Genomic DNA, 27,873 nt, shown 5'->3' with positions numbered 1-27,873 from the left:
GCTGTGGAACAACATTCCCGAACAACATAGCTATATCTGCCAAATTCATGATACATGTACCCACAGTTTGAGTCAACTCCTTATAGTACCCTGGGGATTTTTGCGTGGATCAGGCAAAGTCTGCTTAAGCGCTAAGACTTCAGGACGCTTCCAAGGAACATGTACCCAGACACGCTGAAAGTGTGCAGCAATAGGCGGATTAACAGTTGCATCAGCTGGTCTCCAAACTGGGGGAACCTCATGCATCGGATATTGATGCGCCTTTCTCCTAACTGACGAAACAGGCTCAAACAATCTGTCAGAAGGGGATGCATTCCGTAATGACAACGTCGCAACTGCTTTCTCAATTCCGAGACCCACAACAGTCCCTTTTGCAAACTCGGAACGTATACGGTACAACTCAGGCGGTGTTTGACCTACCTCGCTATCTTCCCATTGTTCACTAATGAAAAAACACTTTATGTCGAAAACATACCGTTGTTTCGGTGCTTCCCATTGATGGAAAACATCCATAACGCCCTCAAGATCATATTGCGTAGGATACGTAACCCATTTATGCGCCATGTGATCCAACACTGTCCTTTCATCAAAATTAGGCAATTGACTACGCGATTGTCTACGCTCGACAACAGGAGACATACCCAATGAACCCATCAGAGGAGAAAAGAGACTAGCTACCGCATCAGTCATTCTCTGTCGAGCAGAAGGAGAAGGTGACAAAAGAAGAGGAGACGGAGCAATATGAGAGAAAGCCAAAGTCGGAACAGAAAAAGTACACAAGATAGGCGTAGGAGTAGAAGACGAAGGAGGTAGCAAAGTCGGCAGCCCTTGAGGAGACTGCACCAAAGGAATAGTAGCCAACGGAAGAGGAGCTGGCTGAGGAATCGCAGGTGGCAAAGCAACCGGAGGTTGCGCAACTACAACTGGTGGCGGTGGTGCCGTAGCATTTTGTGCATAAGGGGGTGGCGAACTCCATAGATGCGACATTAAAGGATCCTTCACAAGATCTTTCTTCTCTTCTTGCTGTTTAGGTGGCAAAGCTGAGTAGCACTTATCTACCGCTAATTTACGGACCCTAAGCATCTGTTCGCTCTCTTGTTCCTCCTCGTTATCCCTAAACTGTACAGCAGCTTGCACCATAGACATATCTCGTTTACGTTTATTTTTCTTCGCTAGCTTCATTTCTTTCTGTTTGGCTTCTTTTCGCCATAAGCGGAAAGAGTCAAACATCGCCGGCCGGGCTTTCTTTTTGAACAGTTTAACTTCGAGATTATCTAAAATCTCTGTTTCAAAGCTACCATAACGGGGCCACTGTAGGACGCCGTCTTTTCTCGTGTATTTTACCCATATGTCATTATACGCGATGGGGCCCACTCCATGTTTTACGTAGAGCTCATAGGTCGGAGTTCCAATCGGAGGAACCGGACACGAATCCTTCAATCGGGAATCCCTAGTACAACCAAAACCAAATATCTTTCCAAGTCTGCTAAGACCAGGCATCTTCGCTCACTAGTCTAGCTTCAAACTTCAAGGGAAATATGAAAACGATAGCCTCGTGAAAACACGAGTCCCTCGGCTTTGGGGCCTGCAGGTACCAAATCAAAGCGTTCCTGACGGATACCCAAACAAAACTAAGGACTGGGAGACGCTCCACTCATACTTAACTGAAATGTCGATGGCGTCACCAGAAGACCCGTCTATCGTCTTGCTCTACAAATCATCTAATGGCTCCAAGACAGGGCGACAGTCAGGGTAGCAGTCCTTCGTAGCCGTCGGAAGGCGGGGAACCTCGCAGCAAAGACTTTCGGACCACGACGACATACAGGGGTCGATGAAGTGGCAGGCCTTCCTCCAGAATTTCCACAAAAAGCTCCTCACGATCTTCGGGCTTGGACCGGTACCGCTGAAGTCGCCCCACATTGGGCGCCAACTGAAGAACCGGGTTTTAGAACCCAGCAGCACCAGGGATAGCGCTCAATGTCTTCGGATTCCCCTGCCTCGGCAAACAGAGACACGGGACACTTCTTGATGACGTCAAAGACCAAAGTTTATTGGCTGCAACCAGGAACAGAGGTCTACGAAGCACAACACGGGTGGTTCGCTAGAGACTGCACAAATTCAATGAGCGGAGCATGGTCTTTTATGCCAAAAATCACATTCCAGGCTAGCATCGATTACATACAAACTGTCCAATAAGATTGTGACATTTCAAAAGTAGAGCATGACGACAATCCCATTTTCCATTGTCCAGCCCACCAGAAATGACCAAGCACATTCCAATATCCTGTTCGATCAGGCCGGACAAACCCATCATAAAACCTCAACCCAAATCAGTGATTAAGCCATAAAGGAAGGAACAGAAACAGATGAGAAGCAAGATGGAAGGGTGGGCGCAGTGTACCATAAACTCAGCAATGTCCTGCTCTTTGATCTTTATATGACCAGCTGCTTAACAAGGAACTGGCTCAGCGAGGTCAGCCTCGGGCAAGGGAGTCAGCTCGGCCAGGTCAAATAAGAGGCAGCTAAGGTGTACGTGTCCCAAGGACTCGTTCGGCCATAGTCATCTGCCTATGTGAGGGCAACCACACAAAATGGCTGCCGCACACAAAATGGAACCCGAGGGTTCAAACGAAATCCCTGAATACGTAGTGTTCTCATTGATCGATTAAGACGAAAACACTTGTGTACACCGCACTCGTGATTTGCGGTCCGCTGACTGGTTTATGGCAGATTTTATAGCCTGGCGGACAGGCCCAGCCAGGATCGACCTCACAATCAGGGTGAGTCCAAGTCTCCGTCATAAACAAGGCATCAAGCTCATGAGATTTAAGCAGCAGCTAAATTTCCCGTGCACCAGGCGATATCCACCCCACGAAGTGTGGGCTTCAAGGCCTCCCAGAGTGTCACGACATCTGCAACCGATCCAACATTTTCCTTCCAGTAGTGAGCTATGGCCTTCCCCATGTGTTTCCTATAGTCCTCTTGCTGCAGATGCCACGTGGAGAGGCGCCATCGGAATGGCTGCCACCCTTTATCTAGCAACAGATCTACCGCAACTGGAGAGTGGTCTGAAGCCCTCGTGGCAATATAGACGCTGATTTCACTCTACCTACCACTGCGCGGGGAACAAATATATAGTCCAGCCTCGAAAATGACTTATGAACCGCTGATAAATAAGTATATTCCGACTATGTGTGTGTGTAGGTATCGCCACGTGTCCACCCAGCCCATCCCCCTAACCATATCATTAAGTTTAGTGGGCGTGTCTGCTACCTGCACCCCTCTGGGTCTACACCGATCCATCCTGCTATTCATGACATCATTCCAGTCACCCCCAACCATCGCCAGGGCCTCCGATATCTCCGCCCATACCGCAAACAACTTTTCCACCAGCGACCACTGTAATGGAGGTGGGGCATACACACTTCCCAACACCAGGGGTTCCTACCCAATCATCCCCTTAATAAATACATAGCGGCCTTGCGGGTCAACCCACTGTGACGAGTAAACATAGGACAACCTGCGGTGCACCAGAACGGCCACCCCCGGGACCCCCTAGCAAACCCAGCATGATAGACTTGTTTTTAACCGTAGCGCTGCAAACAAAGTTTTTTGTTGCCTAGCAGATGCGTTTCCTGCAGTAGCAGGACATCCGCTCTTTCCCGCTTCCCCAACCGCAGGACTGCTCCTCTCTTTATCTTGTCGAGCATTCCCCGCACGTTCCAGCTAAGAATCCGCATGGACACCCTAGGAGTCATTGGCCTATTACCTTCAACCGCCATCCAGTGGCCTGCAGAGCAAGGGCCCAAACAAAATCTGGGGGCACAACGGTCGTGTACAGATCTCATTATCATTGTGCAGATCAAACCAAACATACCCCCCCTCAACTTCCACCCCCTCCAACCCCCCATACCTCAAACAACAATGAAGTACCTGTTGCGGTGTAGCAGGGCCTCCACCCCCCACATGAGGCTGATGACCCTCTACCCCAATGGATCCCCATCCAAACACCCTACCCCCACCCGCCCTCTACCACCAACCCACAACTAGGGGACCCCCGCCCTGTAATTATCCCTCCCCCCCCCCCCCCCCCCCCGGCAACCCATGATTCACCTACTGAAAAATCCAGACTCTTCAGCTGTTAAGTCCCGTCCACCATATTGGGGGACCTAGCTTACCCGAGGGTAGGAGACCGCATCCTGTAGGGCTAAAGCAACCAGCCAACAATACATCACAGAAAACATTCAGGTGCCCGACTTCTGAGACCCGGCGTCTGCTTGTTCATTGTCGGAGGCATTGCCAGATGTAGACCGCTGCCTGGACCCAGACCTCCAGTTGTCCTTCCGTCGCGCCCCCGGGAGGGCCTCGGCCGCGTCCCGCCTTGTGAAGAACCAAAGTCCAGCCACGGTGGTGTATGTACCCTCACCGGCACTATTTCATCCGTCCAAGTGAATACTTCTTCTGGAGAGTCAAAGAACTGGATGCACGACTGATATACAACCCGAAGGCGGGCCGGATAAAGTTGAGAGTACAGTATTTTCAGTTCTCTCAGCCGAGCTTTGGCAGCCATAAAAGACTGCCATTGTTGCTGAACCATACGGGTATAGTCTGGAAAAATCAGGATGCGATGGTTATCGTACATCAATGGTTCCTTCGCTCTGGCTTGTTGTAGGATGGTGTCCCTATCATGATAGTTAAACAGCTTGGCTATCATGGGCCGCGGCCTGGCCCCCACCGGCGGCTGCTGCATCAGGGCCTGATGTGCCCGCTCAAATTTGAAGCAACGAGACAGTGTAAGGAGGAAGCCAGCTCTCCAGCCACTGCCCCAGGAAGCCCTCCATGTCGCCCTTTTCGCAGCCCTCGGGCAGGCCGACAAAGCGCAGGTTGTTGCGCCTGGCGCGCCCGTCCGCGTCCTCCACACGAAGCGCCAGGCCCTTTTGGACTCCAAGCTGGCCGCCTTGCGCTTGAGGGTCACAATGTCGTCCTCTGTCCCAGAGATACGCGTCTCTGCCTCCGCGATTCGAGATACTGCGTTTCGGAGATCCTTGCGCAGCAGCGTAACATCGGAGCCCACTGCTCCTATCTTTGCCTCCAACATGTCCCTCGACTGGGTGATGGCCGCCATTAGGGCTGCGTTGTCCGGCCCGGCATCCTGGTGTCCACCTGAGGCTCCATCTGGGCCCCGTAAACTTATCAATCGGGCCATGTTTGGGGGGCCACCCGTTCCACGTGTCATGTCTGCCTGAGTGTTGCCTCACAAAGACCTATCCGCCAAATCACCAGGATCGTAGCCGGTAGCCACACCATCAAGGAACCACCACGGCCCGACCCAGCCGCTGACCTTGCCACTCGATGAGCCCCTTCAATATCGCTATAGCCAATCAGGTACACAGTCCACCCGAGCCCAGAGCGGCACACTCAGAACAGTCAGCAGGTAAGGCCCACCACGCTACCGACCACCCATTCACGTGGTAGCCTCTCCTTTACACCGCGGCACAGCTCGGCCGCCGCTCCACTGGTCCCAGGGCCCCTCGAGGATCGCCAACCACAGGTTCTTTCTACCCCCCCCCCTTCAGGGGGTCACCGTACCCCTCCTTACCGTCCGGGCCGGTCAACGTCCTCCGGGGGCCAATGCCTGCCTCCAGGGAGCACTTGCAGATCCAGGCTCCCCTCCGCGTTGTCTTGCTGAGGCCTGGGCGCCTCCGCTCCTCATAGGCGACCAGGGTCTACCCTCCCCCTCCGGGTCACCCCGATGGCAGTGCTAATAGCCGGGGCCGCAAGTGCTGCAGCAGAGGTCCTTGACGCTCGTTGCAGGCTCTCCTCAGCTCAGGCTCCCCCTGCATGGGCCGTGGTGTCTATACTGCTGCTGCTGGCCCACCGCCGGGGCTCACGAAAATCCAGGCCCCCGGCTGCAGCCGATTTTGTAGGCCGCACTCCCCACCGCCGGGAGTCAGGACCTCTCCAAAGAAATGCCTCAGGTGTTCGGCCCCCACCGGCTGGGGAGGTCTGCTGCCAATTAACTGCCCAGTAACCACCTCAGAGGGGCACCCCAACCTCCGATAGTCTGCCGTGTAGTCCCGGTCAGGCCCCGCTGCCCTCGCTGTACTCTGGGCTCGGGAGTCCGCCCTTCCCCGTAGGTTCGTCGCTGCTGCTGAGAGCGGGGGCCTTCAGAGCTGCCCCCAGGAACACCAGTGTGGACCGCAGACACCCACCTATCCGGGGCCGCTCCTCACCGCCCGCGCCCCGCACTGCCACGTGCCTTCCGCCGGGACCCACGAAAATCGAGGACCCCGGCTGCGGCGGGCTGCACAGGCCTCACAGCGTCGTAGGGCACCCGGAGCTCCAAATGGACCAGACTTCCCTGGCGGGTCGCCGCTTGTACCCGGGAAAGGATTCCCCCCTCTGGGTCACTCAAGGGTGGGGAGAAACAGGATCAATTGGCGGATATCAGGCTGGCGGGGACGGAGCTCTTCTAAGCTGCGACCGCCATGATGGCTTCCCTGGCCCATTTTACCTTTTAACAAGGCCCTTAAGTTCACTATTCTGGGGGCATGGGCCAAACGTTGATCTGGCCCCCGGTCAACCGCCAGCTTGCACAATAGCACCACAATACCCTGGGCAACCTGTCATTTTTATCTCCGTACCCTTTCCGTGGAAACTTTGTGGTGCAGGTACCCACAAGCAAAACTAACTCAAAAATGTACCCAACTACACCCGCCCCCCCCCCAATATAGGTAATGAGAAGGGGTGTAGACGTTTGGAAAAAGGTCCTTCTCGCCTACCAGCTTGCCACTTCAGTCTGTGAATGCCAGCTGTCTGCTGGGGCACTATTCCCACACCCTTTGGGATTCATGGCTTAAGTCCTCTCAGGCTTTGCTGCAAACCTCTGACCTGCCCTTGCCATACAGGATGGTCGTAACGCTTCGATGTTCCCAATTCGTTTTGGCTTGGACACCACAAAGTCTATCGGGTAGACCATTGGCAACAGTGTCCCCATTCGCCGCCACGCTTGGCTCTGGTCCACCGATTTTTAAGGCAGTGTCCTGTAAACCCTCATGGAATGACTGTCGATGGGACTTGCCTGTTTGGGGACAAAGCAGACTTCGCTCTCAAGTTGTTCAAGGAGAGCTGTACCGTGGCACACTCCCAGGGCTTATTTGCCCACCTTGCCGACTGCATCAGCCCTATTGTTTCTTTTACGGTTTCAGCAGAGGTAACCCATGCTGCCAGCTAATCCACCTCCACAAGGCACTTAGCAGTTTTATGGTGGAGGCTGTGGTGCCTACTATCGCACAGTCGAGGGCAACGGGCCACTACCAACCTTCACCTGCCAAACCCATAGCACACCATTCATGGAACACCGCCATCTGGTGGAAGGCAGCATCCAACAATTCTTGCCGGATTGGCAAGCCATATCGGAAAGGTGTTTTTTTTTTAAATTGTTCAGTGGGGATATACCCTATCTTGTATTCGTGGTGGAGCAGAAACATGTTCAGTAGGCTTTACTCCCAGTTTGGTCACACCAGTGCAACCTGAGTGTTCACAAAAGTGTTGTAATAGTGGAAGCACGCCTTCGGCGGCCAGGGGTGATAATCTTCCCCTCCCCTGACAACTGCTTGCTGAAGGTATGCTTGCCCCAGGCAGTCATAAAGTAGCTCCAGACTTCAGCGAACCTCCTGTCATCTTTGGGTTTTCACAACCACTTACGTCCCTCTCATTGCTAGGAAACTCTCCAGACCGATCAGTAAGCAAATGCCTCAATTGACCTCCATAGGGCATGGAGAAGACGTCCGGTGCATGTAATGATTCATGGGCACTGATGTGGGTTACAATATGCATAGTTGATTGCAGTGACAAAGAAGTAGTTACTGAGGAGTACATAGTGCTGTATACATAATTGCCTCACCGTGCAGTGTCAAGCCACTTCAGGATTCAGTGTGACTGTTGGATTCTGCCAGCATATTTGGGAACAGTCCCCCATGGTCGCACAAGATTTAGGAAATCTCAGCGGCTAGCTTGGAACCCAAAGATTTAAAAGCCACGCCCTTTGGTGTGTGTTCTCAAGCAGTACATTTAACGAAAAAAGAAAGAAAAGCCACGCCCTTTTCGGCCACGCATTCGTATTGCAATCAGTGAGCTAAAAGGAGGTGAGCTGAGGAGCCACAACCAGTCTAAAAGAACTTACCTCATTTTCAGTCCCTACATTAGGAGGCTTAGTCGACCATAGCAGTATGTGTCAGATCAAGCATAAGCCTGAAAGAAATGAAGCAAGTAACATCTCTTCAAAAGCAGCATGTGCGCTCAAACAACACATCTAGTTAAATCAAGCACCTGCAAACATTGCACTTTCAAATGAAACTACTAAACTTAAGGATAGCATTATTCAGGAAATGGACAATTTGCTTGCGTGGTAACAAGGTTGGAAAGAAACCAGAGTGGTTACAAGAAGGTAGCTTCAGATGTTTAAGAGACAAATGAGAATTCAAATACGAATTATTGAATGGTAACAAAGGTGCTTATCTTGCTAATAAGTAAATAGACATTTGATTATTTGGACAGCTTTTGCTTGCTAAAATTGATTGCGTGTTTGAACAGTCTATTAATTCCTTGCGATGAAGCAGTCAGTCAGAAGAGCAGTATCTTCTAGTGTGGAGCCAGATGCCCATCCAAGACGGACCGAGCTGAAGCACTGTTCCTTAATACAAGGGAAAACTGACATATCCATTTCAATTTCCCCCTTCCCTTTGGCATTCTTATGGGACAGAGTGCTCCTTGAGCATCCTTCCCAGTGACGCAGTTGAGCATAGAAGGCATCTCTTCAGTACATTGCTCCTGCTGGCCAGTGCACAACAGGTAAGTGCATCTGTACTTTGCTTAAAGCCTTTCAAATCTTTATTCAGACGGATTCACTGTCAACGTGCCAATGTCGCACCTGACTCCTTCTCAGATGTACCCCTTCATCTTAGCCATTCTGAACACAATTTGGTTTTGTGCCTTTCCGCTGCCAAAGAGTGTCTAGGACATTCAAACTATGTTCCTGGGACTGATTGCTTCCTGCACTTTGCTGGTCGAGCTCTGAGTGTCATATGCGGTCTCTGCAGTGGGATCTGAAATCTCAGTGGGCCCAATACAAAGAGTACATCTCAGACCACATTTAGATTGTGGAGGAGACTACAAAAGATCTACAGTGGTGGTTACTGGACCATGAATGGGTCTGTAGCAGAGCCCTCACCACCTAGAGATGACAGTGGTGACTGATACATTGCTTCTGAGTTGGGTTGGCCATTTGGGAGGGGTGGAGGTCTGAGGCCATATCAACCTTCTGAAGCGGACAGCCACGCGCTTAGTGTTGAAAGCCTTCCTTCAATCCATCAAAAGGAGGGGAGAGTTCTGGTACAGGTGCTTACTGACGACACTGCTACCATATGGTACTGCAACAAACAGGTTGGGGTGAGGTTACAGACCCTCTTACTAGGAGGCCTGTGCCTCTGGAAATGTCTAGACCGCCTGTGAATTTTCCTGGTGGTGAAACCACTACCAGGATCGTTGAATGCCAGGGTAGATGAGCTCAGCTGTCTGTGCCTACCAGTAAATACTAGTGGTAATTATTCCCAGAAGTGGCACAACATTTTTTGTGTGATTGGGGCGAACCTAGGCTCATTGGATTCACCGCTGAGAATGCGCAATGTCAACACTTTTGTGTGAGTTGGAGTTTCCAAGGCATCTCTGTCTTGGAGATGTAGTCCACCTTAAGTAGAGCTTAGACTCCTGTATGCCTTTCTTTTGATACCACTCTTGCCCTAAGTTCTAAAGAAGATCATGGCCGACAGGGTCAAACTTATCTTAGTGGCCCTGATTGGGCGGAGTAGGGTATCCAGAACTCCTGGGCTTGAGCATCTGTCTTCTGATCAGGTGCCCCTCCAGGAGGATCTGCAGCTGCAGCAGCAGAGCAGGGTTCTGCACCCAGGCCTTCAGCCTCCACCTTCCTTCTTGAGATTGAGTGGCAAAAGAGGAACACCTTCAACTTTTCGCCATCCATTGATGCCATCTTGGCAACCAGATGTTCCTCAGCAATAATTGTAAATATCTGACAAATTTGTGACTTGTTGCGGTACTCAGCAGCTAGACCCCTCCAGGCAAGGTTAGCTAATGTTTAGTTATCTATTTTGTTCCTAGCCCGACAAGGCATTACTCTGGGCACGGATAAAAGGTATCTTTCGGCTCTTTTGTCTTTTTTGCAGCTGCTAGATCAGTTCTCATTTGTTTAAGTCTACAGTTGTTATGGACTTTTTGAAAGGTTTACAATGTTTTTCTCCCTCTCCCTTTGCCATGTAACAGTGGGACCATAACTTGATTCTTACGTTTCTAGTGCACATCCCTCGAGCCGCTTCACAGCTTCTCCTTGCTGCTTCTCACCCTCAAGACAGTATTCCTTGTTACCATATCATCGATTCTGTGCAGTGAGTGAGCTTCCAGGTTAGTGTCAACCTGCCATACACCTACTTTCATGGAAAAGCTGATTTTACGGACACAGGTTTCTTTCATGCCTACGATTTTGACTCCTATCCACGTCGGCTAGACCATCACCTTGCTGGTGTTCTATGCTATGCCTCCCTCCTCTAAGGAGCAGGAGGGACTCCATCACGTGGACCCCACGACCGCACTAAGCTTTTTACATAGATCATACCAAAGAACACTGGGTGGATGATCAGCTCTTTGTGGTGTTCTCTGGAGCAGAAAAAAGTAAGGCTGTGCAGAAATGAACCATCTCCCAATGAGTCATGTTCTTCAGTAGGAGGTACTACGCACTGGCTAAAAGAAGCCACCGGTAGGACTTTGTGCACATTCTACCATTATCAAAGCTTCTATCACTGCATTGGCATGTGTAGTCCCTGTCCTGGGCATTTGCTAGGCAGCTACATCAGTGTCCCTTCATACGTTCACGAAGCAGTATTGTTTGGACAGTCCGGATCACCAAGAGAGACATTTTGCCCACTCGGTCCTGCATGATTTTCTAGTTTGTGTACTACTTTCGTATCCATTCAAAAAGTGAGAATTCTACTGTTGGAAATCCCTAACAGGAGAACAAGTTACTTACATTCGATAACGATCTTTCTAGCAGAGAGACTATCTAACTGCAGATTTCTTACAGACCCTACCATCCTCACTGTTCTCTAGTTGGACTGTATCCATTAATAAGATCTCAAGTCTTCTAATCTGCACACTGGTCACACCAATTTGCTTTTGGCTCTCTGCGTCTGGTGACTTGAACATTCTTAAAAGCAACTGACTTCTGGGCATGAAATTGGCACCTACTGGCTCAGCACATAATTTTAGGGGCTGAACAGGGTCGGTAAGGAGCTAGAGTTGTCGCGGAGCTGCACGGTGCCACCTACAGGCAATCAGAGGGACTGCTGAAAAGTTTCCTCTTCAAGTCTGATGCCTGAAAAATATTCAAAAGGTGAGGAATCTGCAGCTAAATAGTCTCCCTATCCCAAAAACGTTTTTCATTGAAACATACGTGGAAGGAGAAAGAATGCTATGCAGAATTGAGAAAAAAAAGATTCTTATGGGAACAGGTACAACACTACAGAAGCATTTTTAATCCTTTAAATTGTCCTTCCCAGCATGCACACACCAAGCTCCTCTCTTAAAGTAATTCTGCCTCTTCATCAAACTTTGATGGTATGCCCTTCTACCACCCTTTTTAGTGCTGCCATAATAGTTGCAATTACCACAAAGGCAGTGCTAATTCCTTCATCCGTGTGGTTATTACACTGAGGGAGTTCACTATGTCAAAGCAGAAAGAATTAGTTTTAAAAAGAAAATGTTTAACATGGAGGAACACATGAGGTAGGAAAATATCTAAGAATGCTCAAAGAGAGAAACATGCCCTTTCCAAGCAAAAGGAAAATTGAGTCCTGGATAACTTAGAAAGACCGACTAATGATGCTGGTGCTCCCAAAAGCTTAAATGGAAGCCTCCTAGACTTTGGTGCTTCTACAGGACCGGGAGTATTATAGACGTAGTCCTCTAAATTATAAAGACAACTCCTAGAACGTAGGTCGAGGATTAAAAGAAAATAAGGATATAGAACATTGTGATGAACACATCTAAGTAGATTCTGTTCTTTGGTATAATTTTGTGACTACAAAGGAAACAGTTTTCCTGTCTTCAATCCCAAGTGCAGCTTTAAAATTGCCTTAAAACCAGTTGTTTATGCTTCATGATATGCATGATGGTTTCCAGTGTAGTGAGTTTGCCTTCTTTTCATCGATAATGATGAAATTACCATGTGTTTTTTTTGCAGGTTTTTTCTCTATCCTTTACCACATCTTGGAACTGAATACATAGCAGTGATATCCCAAGTAGACTGGATTGTTAAATGGAGTAATTTTCTACCTGAAATGAACAGCAAGACTAACCTTGCTTTGTACATGCCCATTTAAATGCATGCACAAGGTGATGGTTGCGCTTGACCTGTTGGACAAAGATTTCCTGTATAAGCAAATTAGAATATGACAATCCCTTACCTGACGTTCCCATGCTGTAGCTTGCCCTACTTCCCCAATTGGCACAAACTTTAGTAATGCTTTCCCTAAGGGAGTTTCTAGATGCGTCTTTAACTATTTTAAAGCAGTTTTATTTTTAGATTTATATTTTGTTTGTTTTAAATAAGCCTGGTTATAGAGTGCCTCAATGTTGCGGTAAAATCTTACGGGGATTTGCACCTAGACTGACCAAAAACACCTGTTACGCTGCTGCTTGCTGTATGTAGATATTGTGGCATCGCTAACTTCAAAATATTTTCTATTTTCGACTCATCAGTACAAAAAGCAAGATAAGCAACACTCGGAACTTGCAGTTGGATTATGTGATTTATTTATTTTTAATTCCTATTTTTTTAATTACTAGGTGATATTGTAAACATCTTAATCTGTGAAATCTTGAAGCCAGTTTTGAGCAAATTTAAACTAAATGTCTTAAATGTAATGCCTGAACCACACAAGTTAAATGTCTTGATGCGGCATCTTCTGCCACTTCCTACTACACCAATAGGAGTTCAGATAAGCCATTGAGGATCAACAGTCGAGCAACATTTTATTAATATGAGCATTAATTATGATATAAGTTGTTTGAAATACCCCATTTGTTTTGTCTTTTGTGCATTTTTGGGAACATTTGTGTACGTTGATTGTGCTGTTAGAACTACTTACCCACAAGTATTCATCCCTTTGTAAATGGGCACCTGCCGTGGTTTGCAAACTTTGTAATATATTTTGAGATTGCGGCCCTTGGGAGCCTGCTGTAACACTCTTATTCTTGCTTTCAGAACTGAATTGTTCAAAGAATGAGAAGGAGTTGGAGGAGTTACTCCGAGAGGCAAGTCAGGAGGCTGGCCAGGAAGCCCTGTGACACACTAGGTAAGCAGGGCTTTCGAGACTCCTACGTGCAGATTGATTTTTTTATTTTTTATTCTAGAATAACAAAACGGAATATTTAGTCATTATGATCTAGAGAATCCGATCACTTGCTGCAGACTGGAGCATTGATGTTCCTTTTTCATCGTTTACAGCACATGATGTGGTACAGGAGCTATGGATGTACAGTATACATTTTGTTCACACACCCACTGCTCTACCCTTGATTCATGTGCCCAAAACCTCCTGTTAGTGAAAGAACCATTGTAAAGCTATTGCGCTAGAGCCCGATAGAACACCATCACATGAAATCGCCCTTGCACTCTCTCCAGTGCCCCCTGCCCTAATTGTTCAGGAAGTACTGTGTTACAATGTAATAGTGCTCAATCTGTCGTCACATCCTCGTCTCTGAAGTAATGGGAGTTCTATTGCTATAGCTATTTACTAGAACTCCACTTATCAGTTTCCAAACTCATGCTGTGCTGCATGAAGAGCATTTAAATGTATGTAGTACAATGGGCCATTGTGTCCAACACAATTACTTTGAAGGACTGAAGGGAAATTGTGAAGGATCGCCTCAACATGTATATCAAATATACTATCGTAGAGCAATCCCTGAAAATGATGGAGAATACTAGAAATGTTTTTTGAGTTAAGGGTGAGGTAATTTTAGCAGTTTTTAGGATGGATCCCAGCACTTAGTACTTGTTAGAATCATCTGCATTCTTGTGTACACCTGAAAAGATCAGCCAAAAATCTACATGTTGGTTGGATGAGGAGCCGAGACCTATGATACAGCATGCCATCTCTGTGGGTGAGGGTTTTGTGTCCTTATAATAGAGATATCAGGAAGGTACAGTTGAACTGGGCTTCTAACTCCCTCCACTCTAGGATTCTCCACCCTTGATATGCTGGTTCCGTTAATTCCTTTCTTTCAAACAGGAAATTTTGAAAGACTGTTGCATTGAGGAGAACCTAATTGCGTTGTCAACGCTTGTGGAGTAGTACAGGGTTAAGATCTGGGTAAAACTTAAAAAATGGGGCATACCTCAACCATTATTGAAGGCAATCATTGGGTTCTATTCAAACTTGTGGGTGAGAATAAGACTTTAGTAAAAGAATGTGAGCATTTCGCAATTAAAATTATTTAAAAATAGTAAACAAGGAGTTGTAGGATAATTTTCTTGAGGTTCAGTGCAAAATATCAACCTAGAATTAAAAACATAGATCTTCATAGCATCTTCTGATTACTAGTGCCACTCATAAAATTTATGGCAGCATAGCAAACAAACAACTGTGTGAAGTACCTGTAAAAACACCATGCCTACTGTCTAAGGTTAACACTGCGTATAATAGGAACCAAAAAGAGGTCTGTGGGGCTGAATAAAGTGACCAGAACAGTGTAAACTGAGCTGTACGTTATTTTGAGAAAATATCGCATTTACACGGAGGGAAATACTGTTGCCAGGTTCCTTGCAAAGGAAAGGCTACCTTAAAAGGACACTATGCAAAGTCTAAAACGAGATATCAACGATAAGTGGGAGTCATAATTAATTTTGAGAGGAATATCTAACTGGGCCCTCCCCAGCTGCAGCTTTGTAAGGTAATCGAAGTATCGTTGATTAACTATTTCTTTGCAGCTGAGGGTTAATAATTTTGGATTGTTATATAATTCCAGAATTCTCATCACCTCACAAGTTTTCCTTAATTTGGTAAACCAGGGAATCTGTTCCATTTTATCGAGTGTGAGACAGTCACTACAAAAAAAGCTCTAACCAATCCCGCCTACGGTTTACGAAAACGCCAATGCCTTCTCGTGCATAGTTAGGCCCCGCAGCCTCAACACGCATGGCAATCTATTCCTTACTTTCCAACCAACGCCTCCTAGCATTGCCCTGTGAGTAGAGTGCTTTCCTTCATCACTTTGACCCACCTTTCCACTTCTCGGTGCCAGAACCAATGCTGCGGAGCGCACCGCTTCCACCTCCACCACCACTACATTTTCATTCGGCTTCAGATGCGATGGCACTGATTCCGCAACCCCTGTCGAGTCCCAGATTCACTCTCACAGAGAGACCCAGCAACTGTTAGACGAGGTAGCTTACATATCACGCCAATAGGAAAAATTGTTAAACTGATTTGTATCCAATAACTTAGGATACTTCTGCTGACCAGGACCTGAAACCTCCTTGAGTTTCAAGGTCTCTTGTCGATCAGTAGGTTGGATATCTCCCCTGAACTGGCCATGGAATTTCCTATGGGTCTGTCAATGCTGGTGGTTGTCTCGCTGCACAAAGATAAGTTGAAGGCCGCAGAGGTTTTGGATTTACATCTAACCCCTACTGAAGTGCAGACTAATGTACTCACTGAGGTTCTCCTGCCTGATTCGACCTCGTCCGAACCTCTTCTCCCCTTCAATGAGTCCTAGCTTGAATCAATCATGGCGGCTTCAGGCAGCTCTCCATGCATCTGTCACCAAGAAGTGTAGTAATCCAAGCTTCTTGTTCAGGATCCCATTCTAGTGGTGCCTTTTCTACAGCCCCCTATACCTTGAAACTAAAATGACTAGAGACCTGGGGCAAGAATGCCTTACAAGCAGGGAGTATGGCCCCCAAATCTAACAGTGCCAACTGCCTTCTTGCCTGGTACAACCATACATTGTGGATGATTCTACAGCAAGTCTCCGATGAAGTGAAGGATCATTTTCAAGAGCTTGGCGCCAATGGTCGGAATGCTTCCCGGCACATCATAAAGTCTGGATTGAACATGGCAGACTCTGTCGCCCGGGACAAGGGTACCTCTGTCATTGTGTAACTTCACCTTCCGCCCCCAAATAAAGACTCTCAGCCTTTTTGTCACTTTCGTGGCTTTGGGAGAGGATCTGCCCTTTGTTCTCACCCATATGAAAAGGAGTACCACTTTGTGTGGTTCTTCAAACCTCGGGAGAGTCTAGTATTCTGTTGGTGAGCAACTTGCAGTCACATAGAAAAGGAAATTGGACATGGTCCTGTGGTTTATGTAAACGTCCTGGATCTACCAGAACATAAGCTCAAGATAAGTTACATAGTTCTTATTTCCAGCTAACAAATGTCCTTCATGTGGTGGGAAGAATTCTTGGAAACAAGAGCATGTTTGTGTTGCATGCCTGCCATACTTTCGCCCCATAAAGAAATGGAAAAGCAGCAAGTGATAAGGAAAATTCCTCTCCTGCCCTAGGTGAGGCCAGATGTGACCTCTCTGCCGACCCGCAGACCCTTCTACATGTTGCCAAAAATTCTGCATCTTGTTGACTTGAGGCACACATTGGCTTGGTTGTCCATTTGACTTCTTTTAAGACTTTAAGACCCTTTGACCCCTACATAGATTTGTCTTCTATAGCCTCAACATTGATTGCTCAAAATTGTCAATAACCTAATCATCACCAGAGCCTAATATAACTTTGACCGGGGATCTTCTAGACCTCTTTCTTTAGAAGATGTGCTGTTTCCTCAACAACTTAAAGATCTGGCCAACCCGGAGGCAGCATAGCCACTTATTGATGTGTTTTTCTTTCCTTTGTGAGTCCCCTTCTAGTGTCCCCTCCTCACAAGCCAATAGAGATGACCTGTCTGAATCCAGGCATACAAGACCTATTAAGACCTATATGGAGGTTCTAGCAGTGGAAAGAGGACCACAGATGGACAAAAACATAAAGGCTCTCACCGAGACTACTTTCAGTAGAGCAAAAACAACAGTTGATGGACAGAATGCAGAACCAAGTCATACATTCACCCCAGTACAGAGATCTGGGCCTAAATCCATCGTTTTTTTTGCACTCCACACCACCCCAGTTCAGACATGGTCATATGCAAATCAGCCTTGACCCTGTGCCTCATGGGAACAGTCCAGCCGAACTGCCAAGCCATGTCTTTCCTGGACCGGAATCAAGCATCCTAGGACCGGTTTCTGGCTATCCGCCGTCTTCAGCCAAGATAGCTGGACTCCGCAAACGACGGTCAGCTCATTCTCCCTCCCGAGCACCCCCCCACACCACCACCACCTTGACCAACTTATGCAGATCCATGACCAGCGTCGCTGACTGCATGAAAGACAACTGCCTAAAACTCAACCCAAACAAAACTGAAGTATTGATCTTTGGGGCCAATACCTCCCTAACTAGGACCCTCACCAACAGACTATGTCTGCAACCTTGCATCATCCTCGACAGCAAACTCTCCATGATAAGCTAGATCAACACAGTTTGCCCTGCCTGCTTCTACACCCTTTGCATACTTAGTAAAATCTTCAAATGACTCACAGTCAACACCAGCCAAACAGTCACTAAAGCCCTTGTCACTAGTTGGCTGAACTACGGCAACAAACACTACATACGATTCACCTCTCACCTCCTGAAAAGCCTACAGACCATACAGAATGCAAACGCCAGACTCATCCTTGACCTCACCTAGTGGACCCACATTATCTCCCGCATCAAGAAGCTCCACTGGCTCCCCATCCGGATAGATGTCCATTCAAGAGGTTGATCCACATCCTTCAAAGCCTTACACAACCAGGGACCAGCATACATCAACCACCCCCTGAACTTCCACCAACCTTCCAAACACCTTGGCTCCACCTCCCTTGCTCACACCCCTAAATCTCCCGTAACAATAGTATAGGACGCTCCTTCTGCTACCTTGCCGCAAAATCCTGGAACGACCTTCCCCTTCAGCTGTGGAAATCAGCTTCGATGCTTGAATTCAGTAAAGACCTGGATGTTAAACTGATCTTCCCATGCAGCATGGTTTTCAGCGCATGGATACCTTTAGGGTAACAAGCCGCACTTTATAAGTCCAAGGTGTTTTTTTTTGTTTTGTTTTTTGCTCTCATCCAGGTCATTGAATATTGTGGACTTGTCTAGGGGGGTTGTTTTGCCTTTTTGAGATGGGTGATGCCAAAATGAGTTTTGTGGTGGATCTCAGGTTTAGGTAATTATTTCTGTAGGTAGCTGTTGCTTTAGTGAGCCCCTGTGTAATAAGAAGTTGGTGTCTCAACTTGAGGCAATCTTCTATGAGCTAGCTGCCTAAAGTGACTTTGTTGGCTAAGTATACTTCAAATAATATACACAGCCACTCACTTCTAATTAATATAAATGTAGACCAATGAAAGAAGGATTTTATGGTAAATCCAAGCGTCTTGAGCTCTATCATGTTCTTTAGGCGTCACATAGCTTATTACATTGTTCTTTCTTTTTCTAAGTCCTCTGTGGCTTTTTACAATTGGGAAATTTGACATTTTATTTTCCGAATGCTTGAAAGGATCTAACCAATTAATACTTTGATTATCCCTGGCATCTTTTTCTCCATGGCCACTCATTTTTTCCATGATGCATGGTTAGGTCTCCCCTGAGACAGCGCATTCACATATTCTTAGCTTACAATGGGTTTAGAGCCCATCCGTTGCTTACCATTAGTTGGTGTTTCCATTCTCTTATCTGTTTGCTTCTTATTTGTGAATGTGTGTGGACCTCACTTCTTGTGTTCGCCCTCCACTGGAGCATGGGCCACGTACCTGTGTCCTTCCACTGCTCGTGTTTTGGGAGCTACTTTTTCCTTTTTGTTTAATCACTTAATGCGTGCTTGTATATGTTCAATTTTTCTCCAGTGTGTGCTCCTTGTCCTTCATTCCCCCTCATGCTCAGTATTCTCTTCCAAATATAGCATCCAGGCTGACACTATGTGTGATTGTTACTTATACCCGAGTCACACTGTGTGATCCTCACTCCAGCATCATTGCTGACATTTTGTCCACCAGCAGACTGTTTCTCTCTCTCTCTCTCTTCTACTTCTCCCCTTGTGCCTTTCACACACTGCGGGTGTTTTCTTCCAAATGGCCCATCTTCACCGATCCCACGCTCCATGTTATTCTCTTAAAGTCACATAATTAGTGCTGAACCCGTGTGCGATCCTTATTTATTGAGTCAGAGCTGACACCCTCCAAGATCACTACTGACAATTTGTCTAATCCATATATATAATCCACAATTGGGGAAGACACTCATAATTCCCAGACACTTTCTACCTGATAAAAAACGAAACAACAAAAGTGCTTTGACTGTCAGCGCCAGCCAGTGCTTTAAAAAATAAAAAAAAATATATATATATATATATATATATATATATATATATATATATATATATATATAATATAACTTTCAGCCATATTGCACATAATCTGTGCTGCTGTACAACATGGCTAAAAAAATATAAACAAAGCAAATAGCTCTCGTAGCTGAGACTTATTGGCTTTGCCATACTTGTTATAAAAGGAAAATACCTTACCCACAGCAAACCTCTATCAAAATCAGTACAAATGTTATCTTGCTTGTAGAAAATTCTTGTGAGCCTCAATTAGGCCATTAATACCAGTCACTTGGCGAAAGGGCTCTGAGGAAAGCTCAATGAGAAACGCTCTGTGCCTTGATAATCAACCACACTGGTACATCAACACAATAGTGTGTCTACTGAAGAACACCACTCTGCATCCGTTCTCAATACAGGATGTGTTCTCTTTTTCAAGCTCTGAGCCTGAAACAGAACTGCAGGTGTAAGCACGTGAAGCATTATAGAACATGTCTGGAGTTTCTTCAAGGCTTACAGTGTCAACAAGAGACACTTGAAGTATCTAATAAATTTGTTTTCCCAAATGTGGAGTCCTGACTTTCCCTTGGATCTGAATCTGGCTAGGTTGATGCATAAGTCTTTCCAACCCATGGTCTCCAATGACCTAAATCTTCTGCCAAGATCATAAACTAACTACAAGCTATTTGCAGCTCAGAGCCCTTCTTCATTCATTCCACAAGAGTCTTCTCATTGAAGGAAAGAGGTTGTTGCTATGATTTTTTCGCATGTCCCCATGCCTCCTCAGCTGAGAAGACCTCGCAGAGTTTGGACATTAAATATGCCTTGCGTTTTTGTGTGTGGTGTACCAGGAACTTGTGTCCAACTGACAAACCTTTTGTGAACTTTGGCATCCATGAGGGGCAACGAGCAGCTGTTTTAACCACCACTGGAAGACTGAGAACATCCTGCATCTTACATTGATGCATTCTGCGTGCAGCACTCTTCCAAGGCAAAGACGGCGTCACTAGCATTTTTAAGGCATGTCTTTGTCAGTCAACTCTTGTAAGGCTGCATCCACTAGACCAGGCTTCTCCAACAAGTAGCTTGTGATGTACTGGTAGCGCTCCAGCTACCTGTAAGTAGTTATCCTTTGTGCATTCGAGCCTACTAAATGAAAACCTTTTTCTTGGTTGAATTAGTGTACGTATGCCAAATTGTATATTCAAGACAAAGAAGTGTTTGTTTTAGAACACAACTGATCTTTGGAAAAAAATAGCTGAATTGCCAAAATATATTTAAAGCTAATTTCTAAGTGAGAAATTATGTGGGGCAACTTATTATTATTCTCATTGTTTTCATGACATTGCAGCTGAACCTGTTTTGTATTACCTGTGTAGAGGCATTCCAAACTGACAAAGTTTTACATTGCTGCTCGAAGTCCTGTGTGATGCACTGAGGTGATCCCTGCTAGTAATTTTACATATGGTGGCCTCTCATGTAATCTTAACTGTTGCTTGCAATGATTTTAATTGAATTCAAGAGGCACTTGTTACACAAGGTTGGAGACCCCTGCACTAGACTCTTCAGGCTTCCTCCTATAGCAATGCCATGTTTGGCCAGACACTGCCTACGCTGCCCGATGCAGCTTTCCTCCTTTTTTTTGCCTTTCATGTTCTTAGTTGCTTTGAAATAGTCCCACAGACTTAGAATGTTAAAGAAACAGGACCTAAGATTAGAATAAAGGTGCCTTTATTTACCAATGTTACTTCCATAGCCTATCTTATTCTGCCCTAACTCTCAACGCTCAGCCACTAGTCAGTCTTTTCACACAAGTTGCTCCCTTTTAGGGCTCGGCCTACGTCACCACTTCGTCAGAAGTGGGGCGGAGCTCCGAGCCGTATTGTTAAGGGGCTCAGAATAGTGAAGAGAAAATTCCTCAGTGCGCGAGAATTTTCGTGGTGTTCTGTGCCATCTGCATGGGAATTGGTCCTCTCACAGCTGTGTTTTTGTAAGGCTTCACGCAATAGGCCCTAGAAATGTTGCTCTCTCTAGTTCCTGCATATTCCGTGCCAGAACGTGCCTCAGATGCCATAAATTCCCAATTACCAGATGTCAGGGTCCGTTCGCGCATTCACGAGTCTGTCGTTTTCTTGAGCTGTAAGTGCGCGCATGCTGTCTCCCCGGCCAGGAGAATGCCATGAATTCTCAATTACAAGCTGTCAGAGGTGCCGGTAATTGAGGGCAGATGCCAGGCTTTTCGCGTGTTTGTGCCATTGTGAAAGCCATCTTTCTTTTAACCTTTTAGTATGATTTGTAGTAGTATATAACTATTTGCGGTGCTCATTACACAGACCTGTATTCATCCAAATCATACAATTATTGTACCTAGGCTACCATTTCATTTGCAAACACACTGTCTTCATATTTAAAAGGTTACTGTAGCACATTATTAAAAGCATCCACCACAATAATTTTAAAGTCCGACCAAATATTACCACCAATGAAAACATTTTGCGCTGTAGTTGCAGCACTGTTTACTGCTTTCGCCAATATACACCTTATTTGACAGCAATCAAGACAAGCCTTTAAAAAAACTAAACCTATTTAAATTCGACTGAATGCCACTGATGTTGAACATCAATTGGCAAGTACAGGGGGCCTCATTTATGAGAAATGATGCATCGCTGCGTGAAAGCAGCAATGCGTCACTTCTCAGTGCGCACTCCTTGCGATATTCCTGATGCGTCATATTTAATTTATGACGCATCATGTCGCAAGGAGTTACAGATACGTCCGTATTTCTGACGTATTTGTTAGCGCAAAAGTGACACATTGCTGGAGTGTGTCACAAAAGTGACGCAACTCCAGCAATGCGTCCTTTCACATGGGGCAAGCCCCATGTGAAAGAACCTGCGTCAGTCTTGCGCCTGATGTGAGGCAGGCGCAAGATTTTGACGCAACGGCGTCCTAAAAGTGACGCAGTGAAATCTCATAGATTTCACTGCGTCACTTCTACGACCCTTCCTTGCGACAATACGCCCCCCTTGCATACATTATACCTGGCGCAGGTATAATGTGGCGTAGGGGTTTACAAAGTGACGCATCTACCTAGTGCAGAGTGAGTGTAAAGTGACAGTGAGTGCAGAGTGAGTGTAAAGTGACAGTGAGTGCAGAGTGAGTGTAAAGTGACAGTGAGTGCAGAGTGAGTGTAAAGTGACAGTGAGTGCAGAGTGAGTGTAAAGTGACAGTGAGTGCAGAGTGAGTGTAAAGTGACAGTGTGTAAGGGTGCAGGGTGCACATTGTGTTAGTGTGCAGAATGAGTGTGCAGGATAAACAGTGTGTGACTATGCAGGGTGACATTGGGAGTGTGCGGGTGAGCAGTGTGTGAATGTGTAGGGGCAGTGTGTGTGTGCAGAAAACACCACATACACCACACACATACCCCACACACACACACTACACACACACACACACACTACACACACACACACCACACACACATATACCACACACACATACAACACACACACATACAACACACACAAACCACACACCTCACTCTCTCAACACCACACACTCGTCACCACTCACCACAACACACTCACCACCACACACTCACCCCACCTGGCTCACCCCCACAGGCTCACCACCACAGGCTCACCCCCACAGGCTCACCACCACACACTCACCACTACACAGAAAACAACACGCACAACAACACACCCCCAGCCGTCAATGAATGCTTTCACCAGGCACAAACACCAACAACCATCAATGTACGCTTTCACCAAAAACAAACACGACCATGCATCAGTGCCGCTAAACACTCACGCACACAACAAACAATGTCAGTGTAACTTTCACTAAACACACACACACACACACCAACAGCTGACAGTGCACCAGCCACTCTTTCAATTGGCACAATCAACAGCTGTCAGTGCACCCTTTCACCAACCACACGCATTACCATCCAGCTCTGTACGCTTGACATCCACACTCACCAACAGCTCTTACTGCACGTTACCACCAGTCATACACACCTCAAGCCACCACTACACGCTTCCACCAAACACACACACCAACAGCCATCACTGCACAATTCCTACAGGCACATACATCCACCACACATCAATGCACACACCAATTGATAACGCATCCACCAATTAATATTGTACCTATCGCACTATGCTGCACTTTACCTTTTAAAGATATTGCGTTACAGTGCAGCATGCCACCATTGATAACATTCCAATCCAACACACATATCTCCAACACACACCACATGTTTCCACTCCAAAACACATGCCTAAAACACATTGCCATTTACAATGCCATTTTCTCTAACTCAAACAAACCCGAGCCCTAATGTATTCCTAATGCTTGTTTAGGTTGAAGCCTACCAGACATCATAGCTGTCTGATTTGCTAACAACATCTTGGGGACATGCTAAAAGCTTCGCTGGGAATGTATTCCAACTACTGCTTACTATTGGTTTTGTGTTGTGTAGCTCACATTTGCTTGCTGTCTATTTGCTGGCTTTATTTGCTTTAGGCTGTACATCTTGAGTTAGTTCTTCCTGTGAAGCATAACCTATTTTCTGTATTCTTCCATGGCTTGCTTTCAGTAAACAGGCCTTTAACTCTTGTTCTTATCTTGTCACTTTTACTGTACATTCAAAGACAGAGGTCAAATATCAGGCTCTGTCATGGAGTTTATTTTTTACCTTACTTTCTCTGACTGCAAAATTGGGAGGATTTATGTGACCAGCCTGATGGTTACCCACGTAAGAGGTGAGATTTTAGGATATTTGTTTTAGCATACAACAACATTTAAGTATTTGTAATTCTGATATGTGGTGGGAATTAATATTTTAATACCATCAAAACAAATCAATACACTTGGTAATGCCATTTCCACACATTGTTTGTGCACTGACAAGTTCCATCAGTAAAAGTGTGTCTATGCAAAAGTAATGGTCTTATCAATTGAAAATGTGTTGTATATAATGGCTATGCACTAGCATACTGTACACACTCCACTCCAGCCTACTCTACAATACTTTACTCCACCACACACTGACAGTCCACTACGCTCTGCACCACTGCACGCTAAGCTAGGCCTATTCAGTCTGACACTCTACTCTGTGCCTCTATACTCCATTGTGCACCCTACCACACCAAGGTAGGCTACTCTACGGCACTCAAACGCTTTACTCCACTCTATGCTTTGCCTCTCCACTCTGCGTCACTCCTCTTTGACACTACTTCACTATTCACCGCTCCGCTCTTTGCTTCTCTGCAGTACTCTACGCCATTTCACTTAATTCTACTCCTTTCCTCTCTACTCCATTCCACTGTTCTCCATTCCATTCTACTCTTCTCCATTCCACTCGGTTCCACTCTACTCCATTCTATTCCACTCTACTACATTCCATTCCACTCTACTACATTACATTCCACTCTACTACATTCTGTTCCACTCTACATTCTGTTCCACTCTACACTCTGCTCTGCCCTTCTCGACTACGCCCTACTCTACCCGACTCCATACCTTTGGAATCAGTGGGCGGACGTGGGTATGGCTGGCTTCTTTCCTGGAAGGAACAGGTCAAGAGGTCTGGTGTCCAACGTTTTCATCTGGTTCTTGTGATCTGCAGGCGGCAGTGCCACAGCGTTCAGCTTTGATCCCAACATTGTTCAAAATATATCTTGCTCCTCTTGTGTTCTTAACATGAAAGGGGTGGTATGCACACCATGTTTCACAAAAGTTAATCCATTGCAATCAGCCTTCTTGACATTATTGCGTGCAGAACTGGGAAGTGCTTTGCCCTACATGTACTGTAAGTAACATGAAAGTGGGGAGCCCAGAATCCACGCTCCACTCCCAGGTGCACTGCGTTACTGGATACTTAATCCAACCAACTGTTCTCCATTCAACATTACTCAAAATTAGTCCAGTTTTATCCACAATATTTCCACTATTTTCCTCTCTTCTCCACATACATAACATAATGTGTTTTGGAAGCTTCTCATATTTGCGTATGCCCATCCGGACTTCATCGAAAATACGATCTAAAAAACAACAGATAGTTCAGAGCAGCATGTCTTTATTTCAAACCCAATGCATTTCGGGCTGTAAAATCAGCCCTTCGTCGGGGGTCACTGCAAAATCAACAATTACAGGAGTGGAGCTGTCAAAAATCTGGGTATTACATTTGTTGGCAAGCTACTTTTCTGTCACAGGTTAATGCAGTACTACGGCCGTATTTTGGTCTGCTACGGGTGCTTGGGAAGTTCCTTCATTTTCTGTCTCTTTCTGCTAGGAAACGGGTGGTTCAGGCGTTGATAACATCTAGGCTGGACTGTAGCAATGCACTGTATTTGGGCTTGCCTGATTACCTGATCAGTAAGTTCCAGGTGGTCCAACTTGAAGCAGCTTGCATGCTACTCTGCTTGCCACTGAGAACTAGTGTATTGGCTTTCTATTAGGAAGAGGATCCTTTTTAAGGCCTTGCTACTGGTTCACAGGTCTCTTCATCCGTCTGGTGCAGAGTACCTCGGAGCACGAATTTGCTTTAATGCTCCTGGGCGTTTGCGCTCAGCCAATCTCATTCAGGCCCCTTGATGCGACTGTCCAGAACAGGGGTTGGTCCTTTTAATTTTTGGGACATTCACTCGAACAAACTCCCTTTGGAGTTATGGTCCATTTCATCTACCTACAGTTCCAGAGGAAACTGAAAACATGGCTTCTTAAGCCAGATTAATGTTACTTCTCATAGCTACGTCTCAAGTAGAGGTGCAGAGCGCCAGGACACTCCTTGAAGTGACAGAGCTCTTTAGAAATGCCTTTTACATTCCACTCTACTCCATTCCACTCCACTCTACTCCATTCCACTCTACTCCATTCCACTCTACTCCATTCCACTCTACTCCATTCCACTCTACTCCGCTATGCTCCGCTCCACTCCACTCTACTCTACTCTACTCTACTCCGCTCTGACCTTTACACGCTATAAGAGTCCACTCTGATACTTTACTCCACTTTATGCAACACCGCCGCTCCTCTACGTCACTTCACTCTTCACCCCTCGGTTCACTCTGTGCTTCTGTGACACTGCACACTATGGCACTCCACTGTACTTTACTTTAAGGCAATCCGCTCTTCGTCCGGCTGCTCCTCTCCACGCCGGGACCTCTCCTCTCCACGCCGGGGCCTCTCCTCTCCACGCCGGGGCCTCTCCTCTCCATGCCGGGGCCTCGCCTCTCCAACGCCGGGGCCTCGCCTCTCCAACGCCGGGGCCTCGCCTCTCCAACGCCGGGGCCTCGCCTCTCCAACGCCGGGGCCTCGCCTCTCCAACGCCGGGGCCTCGCCTCTCCAACGCCGGGGCCTCGCCTCTCCAACGCCGGGGCCTCGCCTCTCCAACGCCGGGGCCTCGCCTCTCCAACGCCGGGGCCTCGCCTCTCCAACGCCGGGGCCTCGCCTCTCCAACGCCGGGGCTCGCCTCTCCAACGCCGGGGCCTCGCCTCTCCAACGCCGGGGCCTCGCCTCTCCAACGCCGGGGCCTCGCCTCTCCAACGCCGGGGCCTCGCCTCTCCAACGCCGGGGCCTCGCCTCTCCAACGCCGGGGCCTCGCCTCTCCAACGCCGGGGCCTCGCCTCTCCAACGCCGGGGCCTCGCCTCTCCAACGCCGGGGCCTCGCCTCTCCAACGCCGGGGCCTCACCTCTCCAACGCCGGGGCCTCGCCTCTCCAACGCCGGGGCCTCGCCTCTCCAACGCCGGGGCCTCGCCTCTCCAACGCCGGGGCCTCGCCTCTCCAACGCCGGGGCCTCGCCTCTCCAACGCCGGGGCCTCGCCTCTCCAACGCCGGGGCCTCGCCTCTCCAACGCCGGGGCCTCGCCTCTCCAACGCCGGGGCCTCGCCTCTCCAACGCCGGGGCCTCGCCTCTCCAACGCCGGGGCCTCGCCTCTCCAACGCCGGGGCCTCGCCTCTCCAACGCCGGGGCCTCGCCTCTCCAACGCCGGGGCCTCGCCTCTCCAACGCCGGGGCCTCGCCTCTCCAACGCCGGGGCCTCGCCTCTCCAACGCCGGGGCCTCGCCTCTCCAACGCCGGGGCCTCGCCTCTCCAACGCCGGGGCCTCGCCTCTCCTCTCCGCGCCGGGGCCTCGCCTCTCCTCTCCGCGCCGGGGCCTCGCCTCTCCTCTCCGCGCCGGGGCCTCGCCTCTCCTCTCCTGCGCCGGGGCCTCGCCTCTCCTCTCCTGCGCCGGGGCCTCGCCTCTCCTCTCCTGCGCCGGGGCCTCGCCTCTCCTCTCCTGCGCCGGGGCCTCGCCTCTCCTCTCCTGCGCCGGGGCC

At 47.7% G+C, this 27,873-nt stretch overlaps 1 protein-coding gene across 1 annotated transcript in view; it reads left to right on the top strand.

Moving 5' to 3' along the window:
* Positions 1–27,873, top strand: part of PPP1R37 (protein phosphatase 1 regulatory subunit 37) — a 682,383-nt gene that overhangs the window by 607,883 nt on the left and 46,627 nt on the right. The window contains exon 12 of the mRNA XM_086938453.1: positions 13,334–13,424. Within this exon, the coding sequence (XP_086794579.1) occupies positions 13,334–13,416 (83 nt within the window). The 3' untranslated portion in view covers positions 13,417–13,424. The remainder of the gene's footprint in view (positions 1–13,333; positions 13,425–27,873) is intronic.

This window comes from Lissotriton vulgaris, chromosome 9 (genome assembly GCF_964263255.1).
Source record: "Lissotriton vulgaris chromosome 9, aLisVul1.2, whole genome shotgun sequence".
In the NCBI taxonomy this organism is placed as follows: domain Eukaryota; kingdom Metazoa; phylum Chordata; class Amphibia; order Caudata; family Salamandridae; genus Lissotriton; species Lissotriton vulgaris.
This window is presented reverse-complemented; position numbering and strand designations above follow the sequence as displayed.